The following is a 16,093-nucleotide window of genomic DNA, read 5'->3' on the forward strand; positions in this document are numbered from 1 at the left end:
AGAGTAGACCCTCTGTTGTGCTGCGCATAGATATGATCTATAATCGTGCCACGGACATCCCTATTTGCTTCATTTGGCTAGGGCATTCCTCCTATAGTCTTCCGTTGGAGTTCACTTGTCAGCAGTGACGGGCTACAGAAATCTAACTAAGATCCCATTTTGAAAAGCACTGGTGATTCAGAATTCTCTAGAAGGCTTGAAAGGGGAATTTTCCCCCATCAAAAATTCCAGATTTCTTTTTCCTGCTTAATGTTGTTTTATCAAAGCTAATGCAGTCAGCCTTTGAGCTTATGTAATAAATACAGCGATCACGAATTCTTGATGTGGAAGGTGGCCTTCCTAACTTTATTCACATTTGCTGGAAGTCTTAGCAAAATTCAAGTGCTGTCCTTAAAATAACTTTTCACTTTGTTTCAATGAAACACAACAGTATAGTGAATCTTTACTTTCTACTCAAGTGTAAGAAAGCTTTCTGATTTGGCAATCTGCATAGTTGACATCTGCTGTGGGCCAGACAGGCCAGAATCCAATGCACTCTCAAAATGATATAGCGCTCTCAGTATTGTGTATTCACAAAATATTTTATGCCGTTGTTCTCTCAGTTTAGCTCCTACCACTGCGGAACTGCTGTGAATAATTTGTTGTCATTCTTAGGTTTTTTCAAAACACTTTGTGCATTCTATTCATGTCATTCAAAAGATTGTTGAAAGGTAACACTTTACAAGCTAATTGTGCACCAGCCATATTTATTTATTTTGTTTGTATTGTTCACACAGCAAACCTGATGAGCTTTTCCACGTTCATGAAAACCGTATACATAGCGAGAGAGGTTACATTTGAATAGTGCGGAACTGGTTGGTTTTAGTTGCACTTAAATTATCCAGTGAAAGATCCAAGACCAGCATCTGGATCAGCCAGGCTTGTTATACTGATCAGGATCCTGTCCTTATGGTGCCCTGGCTGGGCGGTCATCATTAAGTGGACTAATTCCATGAGGCGTTTGTGAGGCAAGTCAGACAACATAAAATGCAAAGCATAATTATGCAGTGTAGGTGGATGGGTTCCATGATTCCTGTTCTTTGTTTTTCGTGGGAATGATCTTGGATAAGCTGATTGTGTCCCAAAGTTGTTGGCTGAACAGGAAGGTAGAAGGAAATGGATGGATTTGAGGAGGAAGAGGGGAGAGGGTGCAAGGGCGTCTGCATTCACTGAGTTAGACCAGGTAGTTTGTTCTTGTGACTAAGGGCCATATGTAGGTAATTTATATTTACCTATTCTTAAATACCGAATTTTACCGATTTGGTATATATGAATCGGAAATTATAATGTAGGTAAAAAATCGGTAAATTTTACTGATTCGGTAATATTCGGTATTACTGATTCGGTATTAACCGAATCGGTAATAAGGAATACCTTCCTATTCATTCCTATGGGCCTGGAGGCCCATAGGAATGAATGGGAAGCCATTGACTATTACCGATTCGGTAAATACCGATTCGGTAAATACCGATTCGGTAATAGGGGAGCAGATTCAAGGGTGGCAGGGTGTCACATTGACACCCTGTTGCACCCCTGAATCGTGCATGTGTGCACATGTGGCGCACATACATGCCCTAAGGGCATGTATGTCTGCCACATGGCATTTCTAGAAAAGCACAAAAGTGCTTTTTAACAGGTATTCAGTATTTACCACCAACCTGTAGTTGGTGGTAAATAACAAATCCTTGAAACAAAAAAGCACTCACTTGAGTGCTCCCTACATAGGATTTGAGGATTCGGTAATTTACCGAATCTGTATTTTACCGATTTCTTAAAATACCGAATCGGTAAATTACCGAATCCTTAAAACCTGCCTCCTACATTGGAAAGGGCTAAATACCGGTCAGTAACGGGAAAATTACCGATTTTCGGCCGTTACCGACCGGTATTTAGCTATCTACATATGGCCCTAAGTGCTTTCATTGAGCAGCATCGACTCCCCTCTGCTTCTATTTGGGGAGACCAGAAGTCACTCTTCAGTAGGTGTGTAGCACAGTTTTGTTCTTGCAGGTAATTGTGTGGTATGCCTTTGATTTGTTTGTATGTGAGGCAGAACATTTTAATTATTAAGCGTTCAGTCTTTTACTTGGTTTCTAAGGTAGGCTGCTCCCACTTCATTCCTTAATATTCCAGGCTTTTTTTAAGGGCTTCTGTACCTTCAGATTTCACCATAGCCCCCTACTTTGGGGTGGTGTGGAGGGTGCTGAAACAGAGGGTTTTTGTAATTAATTTGATTTTATTGAAGGTTGCTGTGACTACTGCTCGCACTGGTGAATTCAGGTTGATGTCCCATCAGCTTTTACATTTTGCTTCATTTATAAACACTTAATTAATCTGTTAAGAATGTTATTTTCTAAGCAGTTGCGGAACCTCAAGTAGTTATGCGGACTCCAAAGGGTCCCCGGACCCCAGGTTAAGAACTGCTGGCCTAGTCAGTTTTAGAATTTACCTCTAGGATTAAGAACCGTTGGCCTAGTCAGTTTTAGAATTTACCTCCAGGATTAACTAACCTACCCACATTAAGGAAATACTTTAATGAATAGCTGGTGGATAGGTTCAACGATAATCTGAAACATGCCAGCTGTTTTTCTTTTTCAAATTTGACAAGCGCACAAGTGATTATTACCACATACATTCTTCATATCACAGGGGCGTTGTGACCCCTCCACTTTAGCAGCTACAGCAGGAGTGGCGTTCTTGGTGAGCCTCTTGTGTCTGCAGTTTAGCAGAAAAAGACTCATCATTTATGTGAAAGGGGTGGTGGGTTAGTGAAAGGATGGGTTTGTGAAGGAAAAGGTGGATGGATAGGTGACTGAAAGGGTGGATGGAGAGATGGCAAGATTAATGAGTAAAAGGATGGATGTAAGGAGGATGGATGGATGAGTGGATTGATGGATAGGTGGATGGAGGGTTGAGTGGATGGATGAATGGCTGAGTGAAAGGTTGGATGTAAGGGTGGATAAATGGAGTGAAAGGATGAGCGGATGGATGAATGGAGAGGTGGATGAGTGAAAGCATAGATAGACGAGTTCAAGGGTAGATGGATAGATGGGCAGGTGGAAGAGTGGGTGGCTGGGTGAAAGGATGGATAGATGAGTGAAAGGGAGGATAGGATGGATGGATGTCTAGATGGATGAATGGATTTGATGAATAGGTTTGGAGGTGGTTGAATAGGTTTGGATATGGATGGACCGACAGAATGGGGAAAGATTGACCGATGGATGAAAGAATGATTTTAATTGTGGATATCAGTGGTGGGATGGAAGAATGAAAGTGGTTAGATGCTTAGATGGAAGAGACAAGCGAGCTCTTCTGGGGAGGGTTGCAATGAATTCTTTCTCTTGCTTGGTGCCATAACAGCTTTGGTTCAAATCATCCATTTAGACACTTATATACCCATTTATTCTTCCATCGACCTTGAGATATACATATATAAAACATATGTAATTTAAAAAAAAAAACACACATTCAATGGATGTCATCAGTGATGTCATCAGTGATGTTATTTGAGATGTCATCAGCAGTGCATTGCGGGCGCGCGAGTTATAGTTAGCTGAACTAACTATAACGGGGGAATTTCAATGGTTTTGTACGAGTGAAAAGACCAGCTAACTATAACGCCCCTGAAACCTATGGTTTTTTCAGTGAATTTCTAAGGTTTTTTAAATGCTAATTTCTAACTATGCCTACAGAGATAGGACATGTGAAGAAAGAAGAAAAAACGGACAGAAAGAAAAAAAAAAGAAATGCAGAAAGAATCAACAGAAGTCCTCAAAGACGAAGAAAAGTGCAGGAAGAAGGATAACGTGCAGAAAGAACAAACAGAAGAACAGAAAGAAGCCTTGTTGCAAAATCATCCTGTACCCTCAACTTTTTCAGACGGATACTGGTGGTAACTGAGTCTGACTAACCAGTCCTAGAGCCAGTGCTATGTTAAAAGACACTCAGAATACAGTGAAAACACTTACATACACTAGGGAACACTATGCGTTGGGGTCCCCCTGTGATCAGCATGACCTCCTCTGTAAGCCCCTAGTATATAATAGGGCAGGGGATTAAAACTACCTCTTAAAACGTGCCACAGGGCGTGTTTGCACACGTCACCTCAGGCCCCGTCCCCTCACTTCCCCACTGTGTAAACACGCCCTGTGGCCGTTTTAAGTTGGGAGATAAGTCCCCTTGAATCCTGAGGGTCCCTAGGGTCCAACTAGACCACTAGGTACCTCCAGTAAGCGCCACAGAGCTGCGTTGCAGAGAGATGTAAAAAGGGGCATGGCCTAGACCACCTCTCTGCAACGCAGCGCAGTGGCGCTTACTGGAATCACCTGGTGGGCTAATTGGCCCTCAGGGTCCCTCAGGATTGAAGGGGAATTATTTCCCCAACTTAAAACGCGCCACAGGGCTTGTTTGCACACGTTAACTCAGGCCCTGTCCCCTCCCTTCACCACTGTGTAAACACTCCCTGTGGCTGTTTTTTAAGTTGGGAGATTAAGTCCCCTTGAATCCTGAGGATCCCTAGGGGCAAAAAAGCCCACTAGGTACGTCCAGTAAGCGCCATTGCAGAGAGGTGTAAAAAGGGGCACGGCCTCCACCACCTCTCTGCAACGCAGAGCAGTGGCGCTTACTGGAAGCACCTGGTGGGCTAGTTGGCCCCCAGGGTCCCTCAGGATTGAAAGGGAATTATTTCCCCAACTTAAAACGCGCCACAGGGCGTGTTTGCACACGTCACCTCAGGCCCCGTCCCCTCCCTTCACCACTGTGTAAACGCGCCCTGAGGCCGTTCTAAGTTGAGAGATTAAGTCCCCTCGAATCCTAAGGGTCCTAGGGTCAAAGTAGCCCACTAGGTACCTCCAGTAAGCACCACAGAGCTGCGTTGCATAGAGGTGTAAAAAGGGGCGTGGCCTCAGAACGCCTGTCTGCAACGCAGCTCCCTGGCGCATACTGGAGATACCTGTTGGCCCTCAGGAACCCTCAGTATTGATGGGGAATTAATTCCCCAACTTACAACTGGCCAGGGGGCGCGTTTGCAGAGTGCTGCAAGGAGGGGGCGTGGCCTCCAGCGCGATGCCTGTCTTTTATTTATTTTATTTTTTTAAGAAGGAGGGCTGTGTGGCCCCCCTTTTTCTAATTTACTGGCCCTGGTGACCCCATCCCCCAGGGCCTGCACCCTAATTTTTTTTGTTGAAAAAAATTAATTTGGCTCTCCCAAGGCCTTATTCGGCCCCGGGGACCCCAACCCCCCGGGTCATGGCCTTTTTTTTTTTTTTTTTTTTATTCTTTAGGAGGGGGCTGCGTTGCCCCCCTCCTCAGGCCACTTATGGCCCCGGGGACCCCATCCCCCGGGACCGGCCTTTGTTTTTTATTATTTGTTTAAAAAATATATTTATAGAAACACCTAGGACATGCTGGACAAACCGTATGTACCTATCACCATGGCGATTTGTGTGATATTCATTAAAAGGCGACTATGCATAGAATGAATTCACATGGATTGTATTTACACCACTAGTGAATCTCTGACGCGTCTGACGCCCTACCGTGCCTAATCCCGGCGCCCCCGCCGGTGGGTACTCTCCAAGTAGACACCCTTGTCGTTTATTTATACAAACATGGGTAGCTATTGACGGGCACATTTAATATACACGCACATCAAGCCATTCAAAGGGGATTCGACAAAAATTCGACCAAACTATGCAAGAAACCCCCCTCACGGTTAATAAAACACACATCCACCGCCGGATGTGTAATACTTTTTATTTTACTCTCTGGAAAGGAGACTACCCTCACTTGAGAGTCACAGCGTGCTCCTGGCTGAGCCCAATGCTGTGTTACACCCACCAGTGCCCGCCGAGTGCCTCAAACCTCACACCTCTGTGTTGTATTCCACCAGCTAGTGCGTATGCTATGACACTCTCTAGCCCATGTGCACTGTAACACCACCCCGTGAATATGTCATGCCACACTTGCCTTCGCACGAGTTATATTGCCCCATCTAACGTGCCTTCCTCGATGCCTATGTTATAACGCACAGCGCTATGCCATACATATTACAATCTGGGATCCATATCTTTGTCACAGTGCATATGCAACGTTACACTCCCCAGCACATATTTTATATTACAACTTTAGAGACTAGTTCGGTTACACAACACTGCCCTGTACATATTACACTCCAAGGCGCATATCGCATAGCACGTGCTAGTGCCTGTGCTATCTCGCGCTCTCCAATGAATCTGTCATTGCGCACAATGTATTGCATATTATATTTCACGCCCCGGTTCATCTTATATCACACTTTTTGGTGCATAGTTTATACCATGTACTATGTCTAGTTTTCATTTTCAATCGTGCTCTCAGGACTATGGTCTATATAACACTGCGTCCACCTACCCTTTTTACTGGCATTAAATTTTGCGATGGGGTGTGGAGGGTCAGGGGGTGTTTCTGCCAAGTGAGCCCGGAGTCACAGTCAGAAACGTCCTCTTCTTCCTGAATAAAAGTGAGATTATGTTGCATACTTGTTCATATTTTAAGTAGTTCGCACAGACACACATTTTAAAAACAATAAAGTTCCTAATACCCACCTTCTCTGAACAGTTAGCTTGCTGCCCCATCCACCTCCTCCCTATCCTCTGTTGTCTGAATCCATGGACTAGCCTCCTCCCTCCTGCCATGCATGGTCTGATGTGCTGCCACTGCCCTCCAGTTAGCATGATGTACCAGTCCACTCCTCCTGCCCTCCATTGCCCAATTCTATGGCCCATCATTGACCTCCTGCTTAGCCTCTGTGCTTAGCTTGCTGCCCCTATTCTCCTTCCCCCTGCCCTCCGATGTCTTTGTGCATGCCCCTGCTCCATCCTTTTTGCCCACCATGTTCCATGGACCTGCCACTCCTATCTACTCTGAGGGTTCTGTTGAGCTGCCACTCCCCTCCCACCTGCCTAGCATTGTCAGATGACTGTAACCTGTCCCTGCCACTTCCACCCTGCCTGTCCACATGCCATGCCCTTATACCCTTCCGCCTGTCCTCCATGGTCCATTTTACTGCCACACCCTTCTGCCCTCCCTGGTCTGTTGTGCTGCAACTGCTCTTCCTGCCTGCCCCGCGCGGTCTGTTGTGAGGCCCCTTCCCCTGAACTCTCTTGTCTGTGCCCAGGTCCTGACCCTCCCTTCTATCCTCCATGGTCCTTTGTGCATGCCCCTGCACCCTCCTTCTTGCCCATCATAGCCATTGTGCTGCCACTAACCCTCCCGCTTGCCATGAATGGTCTTCTGTGCTGCCATGGCCCCTCCCACCTTCCTTGTGTGGTCAGCTAGCTGCCCCTGACCCCCTCCCACCTTCCCTCCATGGTCTGTGTGTATGCCACCATAGTCTCATTGTTGCTCTCCATGGTGTGTTTTGTTTCTAGTGCCCATCCTGCCTGACCTCCATGGTCATCTTGCTGCTCCTGCCCTGCCCCCTTGCCCCCAGCCCTCTGTTTCCATGTGCAGACCCCTATTCCCTCCCTCCTGGCTTGTCTATTCCATTTTAATGCCCCTGATCCATCCCTCCTGCCCTTTATGGTCTGTTACGCTGCAGCTTTCTCTCCTGTCTGTCCATTATGGTCAGCTAGCTACCATTGCCTCTTTCCCCTCTGTTCTCTGTTGTCCATGTGCATGCCCCTGTCCCCTCCCTATTGCTTTCTATGGATTGTTGTGCTGCACTCCCGTCCCGCATGCTGTGTGGTGTATTGTGCTGCTGCAAACCCTGATGCCTGCCCTGTAGGGTCAGTTTGGTGCACCTCTCCATGTCCCTCCTGTCCTCTGTTATCCGAGTCCATGTCCCTACCCCAATTCCTCCTGCCTACCATGATCCAATGTACCATACTTGCGAACATTTTGAACTTGGTAAGAGGGAGATTTTGAAAAAAAACTGGGGTATTGATTTCCCCCTTTGAGTTACATTGAAAAAGAGGAGATTGTAGACAGGAGACAGATCAAATAAAGCCCATTTGAGCTTAAAAACATTGGACGTTTCCTTGCTGAAACGGGTCTGTTGGCATGTATGGTTGTACTACCACTGCCTCTTCCTTCTGCCCACAATGGTCTATTATATTGCCACAGCCTCTCTTGCCAGTCCTGTATTGTTGGTATGTTGCCCCTGCCCCCCTTTCCACTGCCCTCCATAGTCTGTTGTGCTGCCACTGCCCTTCCTGCCTGCCCAGTGTGGTCAAATTGTTGCGTCTGCACTCTCCTACCTGCCTTCAATTTTCAGAGTCCGTGCCCCTGGCCTCTACCTCTCAACAGTATCCCAATGAACAACTAGATTGCTAACATTCTATATTTATTACAAAAGTGTGGAACGCCTGACATCATCTTGATGTAATCAAAACTGTAATACCTAGAGTATTTCCTTCAGAAATTACATATATGAGAGGGTCTTATTTGCATCAAAATTATGGTTAGTGCTCTAAAAAACTAAAATGAGGACATATTTTCTGAGTTTTCAAATAGCGACAAAGAACTTTTAAATTATTTGTAATCTTTGTTTTTTTATCCAGTAGACCACTTGATTAAATGTTGCACCTAGGGGAGAGGATGTGGTGTTACTTCCAGAGCTGCAGACTTTGCAACTGGGGAACCAGGTTGGAGTTTCGGCTTCAGCTCAACATTCTGTGATTCTGGTCAAATCACTTAATCTCCCCATGTCTACAACCAAAATGAATTTGATCTTGTGTGATGTAACCAATGCTCATGTAAAGCACTCCAATACCTGACAAGTCTGCACTATATAAGACTGCAAATATACAAAAAATAAGTGTTTTGCACACTTCTGTCATTGGGCTACATGTGGGCTACATCTGGGTGATATTTGTGCTGCATTTGGGTTGTCTCTGGTGGCCATCTTGGGAGATGTATTTGTTATGAAGTTTCCTAATTTCCTCATTTACTGCAGTCTCCTCAGTAGGAAATGCTTTCAGTTTTTTACTTTGATTCCATCAAGAAGGTATTCAGATATGTCACACATTTGCCATAAATTCTGAATGTTAGCACTCTAGTTGCTCATTAGATCACTGTAGTAAAGCTACTGCTCACCACGGAAGTCTGCTGCTGGTATTAAAAGTGCATGTTTCAGTCTGCATATCAGAATTTTTTTATGAAATAGAAGAGGATTTGAGAAGTCACTCAAAATGTGCCCTAATTTTTCTTTCTTCAGCACTAATCATAATTTCTATGGCAAAATGAACCCCCTCATTGTGTTCCTTTTTAAATTAAATGTTTTAAGTGTTACCAGTTTATTCCAATCAAGATGGCTTCAGGTGTGCCATACTTTTGTCATAAGTAAGACAGTAAGCGCTCTAGTTGTTCTTAAGAACACTCTGGGACATTTAGTCATTGGGCTATACTTGGGCTACATCTGGGTGATATTTGGGCTCTTTTGTCTCTGGTGGCCATTTTGGGAGACTTATTTGTTATGAAGTTTCCTAATTTCCTCATTTACTACAGTCTCCTCAGTAGGAAATACTTTCAGTTTTTTACTTTGATTCCATCAAGAAGGCATTCAGATGTGTCAGAAATTTGCCATGAATTCAGAATGTTAGCACTCTAGTTGCTTATTAGATCACTGTAGTAAAGCTACTGCTCACCAGGGAAGTCTGCTGCTGGTATTGAAAGTGCATGTTTCAGTCTGCATGTCAGAGTTTTTTAATGAAATAGAAGAGGATTTGAGAAGTCACTCAAAATGTGCCCTAATTTTTCTTTCTGCAGCACTAATCATACTTTCTATGGCAAAATGAACCCCCTAATTTTGTTCCTTTTTAAATTAAATGTTTTAAGAGTTACCACTTTATTCCAACCAAGATGGCTTCAGGTGTGCTATACGTTTGTCATAAGTAGGTCTGTTAGCGCTCTAGTTGTTCTTTAGAACACTCTGGGAAGCTGCAATAGAACACAAAGGAATCAACTGACAGTCTCTGCCCTTGTTGGATGTACATGTTTTACTGAGAATGTCAGACTTCATTCTCACATGACTGAGAAAGTTAATGTGAATTTACAGAAAATATGCTCTCAGTTTAGCTTATAGATCACCTTCCAAACCTCTGTGGGAAAAGCATGAGAAAATAGTTTTCTCTCAAACATGATTCATGATATCACAGCAGAAGGCTTTTTCACATGGTAAAATCACCTTAGAACACACCACAATTCCTAAAATGAGTATAGTACCATCAACAAATGATTTATAATGTAACTAAAGTCTTAAAACCTTCTATTAACTGCAATGCTTTTTAATGAGGTGCTATCATGTATATTGGTCCCAAGATGGCTGCCAACACTTCTTGGATGAAGTGCTGACAGCCTATCGGATCTCACGATGAGATGTGTGGTTAGGCTCCGCCCAGATATATGTGATTTTACTTTTGATTTTCTCAGGAACTACTGAACGGATTTACACCATTTAAGCAAAAGGCACGAGTCTGAACTGAGGACTACCTCTTTGCCAAATTTGGTGCAATTCCGTTCAGCACTTCCGGCTGTAGCTGCGTCAACAGGTCCTATGGGAAAATGCATGGGGAAAACATGTTTTGGGACCCCCCTTTTTTCTCGGCTCCCGCTTGACGAATCACCGTGAAATTTTCAGGATAGGAGCGGACTGGACCTGGCCAAAAGTTTGGAAAATTTCGCGAAGATTCATCAATCGACGCCAACGTTATTCCAAATAGAATGTTGCGGATTTCCTATGGAAAATAGGTCCTAACTATAACTTCCTACTGGCGACTGCCAGTAGGTTATATGTGTATGTGTATGTGTATGTGTATATATATGTATGTGTATGTATATATATGTATGTGTATGTATATGTATGTGTATGTATATATGTGTATGTATATACGTGTATGTATATACATGTATGTGTATGTATATACATGTATGTATATATGTGTATGTATATACAGGTATGTATATACATGTATGTATATATGTGTATGTATATACATGTATGTGTATGTATATATGTGTATGTATATGTGTGTATGTATATACATGTATGTATATATGTGTATGTATATACGTGTATGTATATGTATATATGTGCATGTATATACGTGTATGTATATACGTGTATGTATATATATGTATGTGTATGTATATATATGTATGTGTGTATGTATATATATTTACAAATGCCTTGAGAAACCAGGGATGACGACGCCGTGTGCTGGCTAAATTTCATTTATTGTCAGTCAGCCGGTTGAACGCGTATCTCCTGACCTGCAGGCTTGATCACCAACAAAATATATATATATTTATGTTACAATCCTGGCCCACCTCCTTTCTCGATGGGACCATCCAGGTAAAGACCGTAACACGCAGAGATTCAAAATTGCTCTTTCAAAGTGCTTTCATCTATTCCATAAACCTCAGTTTTCATCAGGCTAATGCCTGCCATGACGCATTTCGACCGCTGGAACGTGGCCTTGATCACATGACATGCTGCTGACATTTGACTGATAAATAGTGAACATGCCCTATAGGTGTTAGAAACTTGAGGCATTGTTAATAAATATAAACGACAGACTGTGAACAGATCTGGCTACAACGTAACTGGAATTCTCTGCATCATGCATTTTACGGAGATATGATATATACAAAGGTAATAGAAAGTTGGCAAGCTGCTGCTTCTACATAAAATAAATAATAGTTATTTACATATTAACAATTCAGGTCTAAAATAGGCATAGTACATTAATTGTTAACCTTAATACCATCACGACATTTTCTTTAGACTAATTCTCAATGCAATATCATTGCTTATAAAGGTGCTAATGCCACTTATAATACATAGAAAATGAGGCCTCATTGAAATTGGTATTATGTGAATAGTTCTGTTGTACTGCTGTCACCCTAAGGTAACAGATGCCTAGACCTGACTGCAACATCACAGCCGCTGATAGTCTTATACCTTGTTTATAAACAGTCTTTGTCAATAAAGTGCAGTGCTAAAATATAAAATAGTACAAATAATAATAATGTGCAAAGAGAGTTCTAAAAACTAGTCACCATGATAGTAAAATTGTATAACTAATGAGGCTGCCGGAAGCGTAATTTGAAACCTGGAAATGAGTGCTTATAAAGTGCAAGTGCTTGAGCAAACATAGGACATAGATCAATTAATATTGAGTGCTGATATATAGATATCTACAAATCATCGGCCAGTGCCAATACGACTAAGTACTCAAACAACTAGTGCAAATCGGGACAATATCTATACTTTACTGTGACGGAATGGAAACAAGGCCATACTACATGTGGCAAAAAAACTACATTCATCATGACAGATATAAAGATGACGACAGTAAGGGACTCAGACCAATGTTAACAGGGAATGCATGTCCAGACTACTGAACAAAAGGCCCTAGTGGAAATTGTGTAGGTCCTCACTTGTGTTCAAGCCGTTAGGCATCTTAGTATCTAAGGCCAAAATGAAGTGTGATTCTAGTTGGCATAGGCTTTTCTCTCTGTTGCCTCTCCGTCTTGATACAGGGACTGCCCCTATTATATACATACATACATAAATGTTACATTTAATTTTATTCTCGAATTTTGGCAAATAAATCTATCAACTGAGCGTAGATAGCCTTATACTATCTTTTCCATAACGCCACAAGCCTCTACAGCACATTGTAGTAACTGACATCTAGGTTAGCCATCTTCAAAATAACTTTCATCTTCAATATTTCCGCTTCTAGATTTAAAGACCATATTCCAAGTTCAACTCAAATTGCTTAGACTGAGACCAAGATGAGCATAGTTAAAACTGTTTAAAAAAGTTACTTCTAATTCTTTCACAATGTAAGTTTTATTCCCAAAAGAATTCTCCGGCCCCATATAATACAATTGGAAATATCTTTTGTTGGTTAACCTTTTATAATATGGTCTAAACAATGACCACCAGATAGATAGTTAAATCTACATAGTCTCTTAGTAACTATGTGTGTTTTTATTGTTCTATTATGGTGCTCAACCTTTTATGTGCTTAACCTATGGTCACACCTAAATGTGTGTAATTTTGGTTTGAAGCACTTGCTCCTTCCCTAGAGTCCACCTAAAGGCATTCTGTATTTTTACCAAATCATACTTTGGTTTTGTTGGAAATGTCTCAGAAGGTAAGGGATTTGCACATGGTGGTGACAAGGTGGTGGGCTTTGTCTAGGACCAGGATTTCTGTTTCAAGCTGCTTGGTTTAAACCTGTTTCCCCCCCATCTATATCTCATTGCTTTAAGGTCCTTTGCTTATGGCTTCTGATTAGTTGGGAAGGCCCATGACTGACATATAATTGCATATCATAGCACTGGATTGGAGATGCTGCATATGGAGCAAGTCCATTAGAGGTTTTATTGGGTGGAAATGGCGGGGAGCCCTGTGTGTAGTGTAAAGGTGAGGTCTTTCATCCTTATTCATTAAAAGCACTCCTAAAGGAATTAGTTAAACTATCTAGTGACTTTGCGTGATGTGTTGGCCATGGATTAGAATCTCTGGAGTAGTATATTATAGTCTACAGTGTTGAATGACTTTGAGAGTGCATGCATATGTACCTTTTTCTGATTGTCATTGAAAACTCTCCATACTCCTCTTATATTTTAGGTCGACGTTGATCTGGCAAAGTCCTGTGCAGATTTGCCTGAAGAAGACGAAGAGTTAAAGAAGAAGCTCTGGTTGAAAATTGCGCGGCATGTGGTTCAGGAAGAGAAGGATGTGAAGAAAGCCATGGTCTGCCTGTCCAGTTGCAGTCTCTTAAAGATTGAAGATATCCTGCCTTTTTTTCCAGACTTTGTCACCATTGATCACTTCAAGGAAGCCATATGTAGTTCATTGGATGCCTACAACAAGCATATTGAAGAGCTTAAAACTGAAATGGAAGAAGCCACTCTTAGTGCAAAAAGGATCCGGGAGGACATTCAGGAGATGAGAAACAAATATGGCTCAGTGGAGCCCCAAGAGAAGTGCTCTGCTTGTGATTTCCCCCTGCTCAACCGCACCTTCTATCTGTTTCTCTGTGGTCATATGTTCCATTATGACTGCTTACTGCAGTCTGTCCTTCCCAACTTGCCCACGTACAAGCAGGTCAAACTGGAAGATCTTCAAAAGAAGCTGTTAACCTCTAATCCGCCTGTCAAAAGTCGCCACCAACCCAAGGAGGAAGATACTATCAGTCTTGGAAAGGGTCAGCAAACTCGTGAACAAATTAAGGCAGATATGGATGACATTGTGGCAGCTGAATGCGTCTACTGTGGAGAGTTAATGATTCGGACTATTGACAAACCTTTTATTGATCCACAGAAATATGATGAAGAGATGCAAAGCTGGTTTTAGGCTTGCCCAGCTAGGTCATGGACCATCACACTAGAAAACTGATGGCTTCCCTGGATTATTAAAATGTCCTAGGTATCCACTCTTATTCAGATAAGATGGGTGGCAGTATACAGCACTGGGATTCATAATGATCCCTCACTTACAATGCAGTTTAAAATATTTAAAACCGTCCTATAAAGTCTCTCAGTATCTGCTTTTCTGCATCAAGTTCCTCAAGGTCAAATAAATGAGAGCACATCCTAAATTACGATAAAGTGTGTGATCTTTAATTCACCAACCGTGAACTGAGGTGTATTTTTCTTAGTTCTAAGCCTTATAAATGAGGCCACACTGGGTACTCTTGCCAAAAAGTAGTTTGCCGCAATGCAGCAATGGATGAAGTAGACTAAACCTGAACGTCAACACAGATAACATTTTCTGATTGACGATACCATGCTCTTATAATTCTCATTTTCTTAAATGTTATATTGGCGAATAGAAAGAAAATTCAGATTTAGTAAAAGAAACAGCAGCAAGCATGCATGCATTCACAAAATATGCTTCAGGTGAGTGGAATCCCCATTATTGTAAAAAAACATCAAAATCTTAAAAGTGCCTAGGAAAAGCCACTATTGCATCACTCCTGAAAATACAGGAGAAGCTAAATATTCATCACGAGCGATGGTGTGCATTAAGAGGCCACTGCAATGAGAACATTACTCTTTGACATATTCTTTTTTTCCATCCACTTTATTATGCTTATGTGATTCTAATATGGTACATGCCACATAATCTGTGTACATCTGTACTTGCACCAGTACTTCACATACTTTTGCTGTGATTTTGTAAAAAGAAACATCAGTGTGAAAAAGGACGTGCTCTGTATATTAACTAGGCATAACACTTAGCCTCCTTTTGTTGGGCTTTACTAATAAAAACCTTGCTGTGAAAGGATGCAATGGACTGCTCCAACTGACATCTCAAGAGGGACATCTCATTCTAAAATGGTTTCCAAAGAAGTAGAAGGGTTCTTATTCTTGCAAAGTAACAGTTGCGGGGAGATTTAGGATTGACCTGAGCACTGAAGAATCTCTCATTGCCTTCTTGACTAGTAAACTGAGGGATAAGCGGAAGCTCCCTGAAAAGAGTTCAACGAGAAGAGACCTGGTATTGACGTCTTGTGAGACAGAAGTATGCCATTTGTTGTGAATTCATTTGTGGAAAATACACAAAGCTTTAAACATTATGTGGAATGCCTGGGGATGTCAATACAAGCGGGTAGCTTTTAGGTGACGTAATCATAACAACTGGTATGTGAAACAAGATGGGCTGCTGCATTTTGAACCCTCGCACTGATTAACTAGGCAAGTTGGCATTCCTAAACATCCGGCCATGAAAAGGTCATGTTGTAGGAGGGATTTTGAGAAGAAAAAGGAAACTGGAAAATATTCCTCAACTTTCTTTTTAAATAAAAACGAATATTAATATCATTAGTGCTATAAAATATATTGTGTGAATTGTTCTTTTGAAGATGTCACAAACATGTGTAGGTAGATATGTGTGAAATCCCTACAGGCTTCTGCATTGATTGGTTGTATGAATCCAGGCAGATGGAAATCATCCTGTCACGTGGGAAGGCAGCACTTTTTAATTGGCATAACCGTAACACATTGAAATGTAAGAACATATTTTTCTTGACCTGGAGTAATCTTCAATCCTGTC

General features: G+C 42.2%; 1 protein-coding gene across 1 annotated transcript in view; it reads left to right on the top strand.

Moving 5' to 3' along the window:
• VPS18 (VPS18 core subunit of CORVET and HOPS complexes) overlaps nt 1-15,875 on the top strand; it is an 89,175-nt gene extending 73,300 nt beyond the window's left edge. The window contains exon 5 of the mRNA XM_085626918.1: nt 13,664-15,875. Coding sequence (XP_085483044.1) covers nt 13,664-14,392 — 729 coding nt within the window. The 3' untranslated portion in view covers nt 14,393-15,875. The remainder of the gene's footprint in view (nt 1-13,663) is intronic.
• The last annotated feature ends 218 nt before the right edge of the window (nt 15,876-16,093 follow it).

This window comes from Triturus cristatus, chromosome 9 (genome assembly GCF_964204655.1).
Source record: "Triturus cristatus chromosome 9, aTriCri1.1, whole genome shotgun sequence".
In the NCBI taxonomy this organism is placed as follows: Eukaryota; Metazoa; Chordata; class Amphibia; order Caudata; family Salamandridae; genus Triturus; species Triturus cristatus.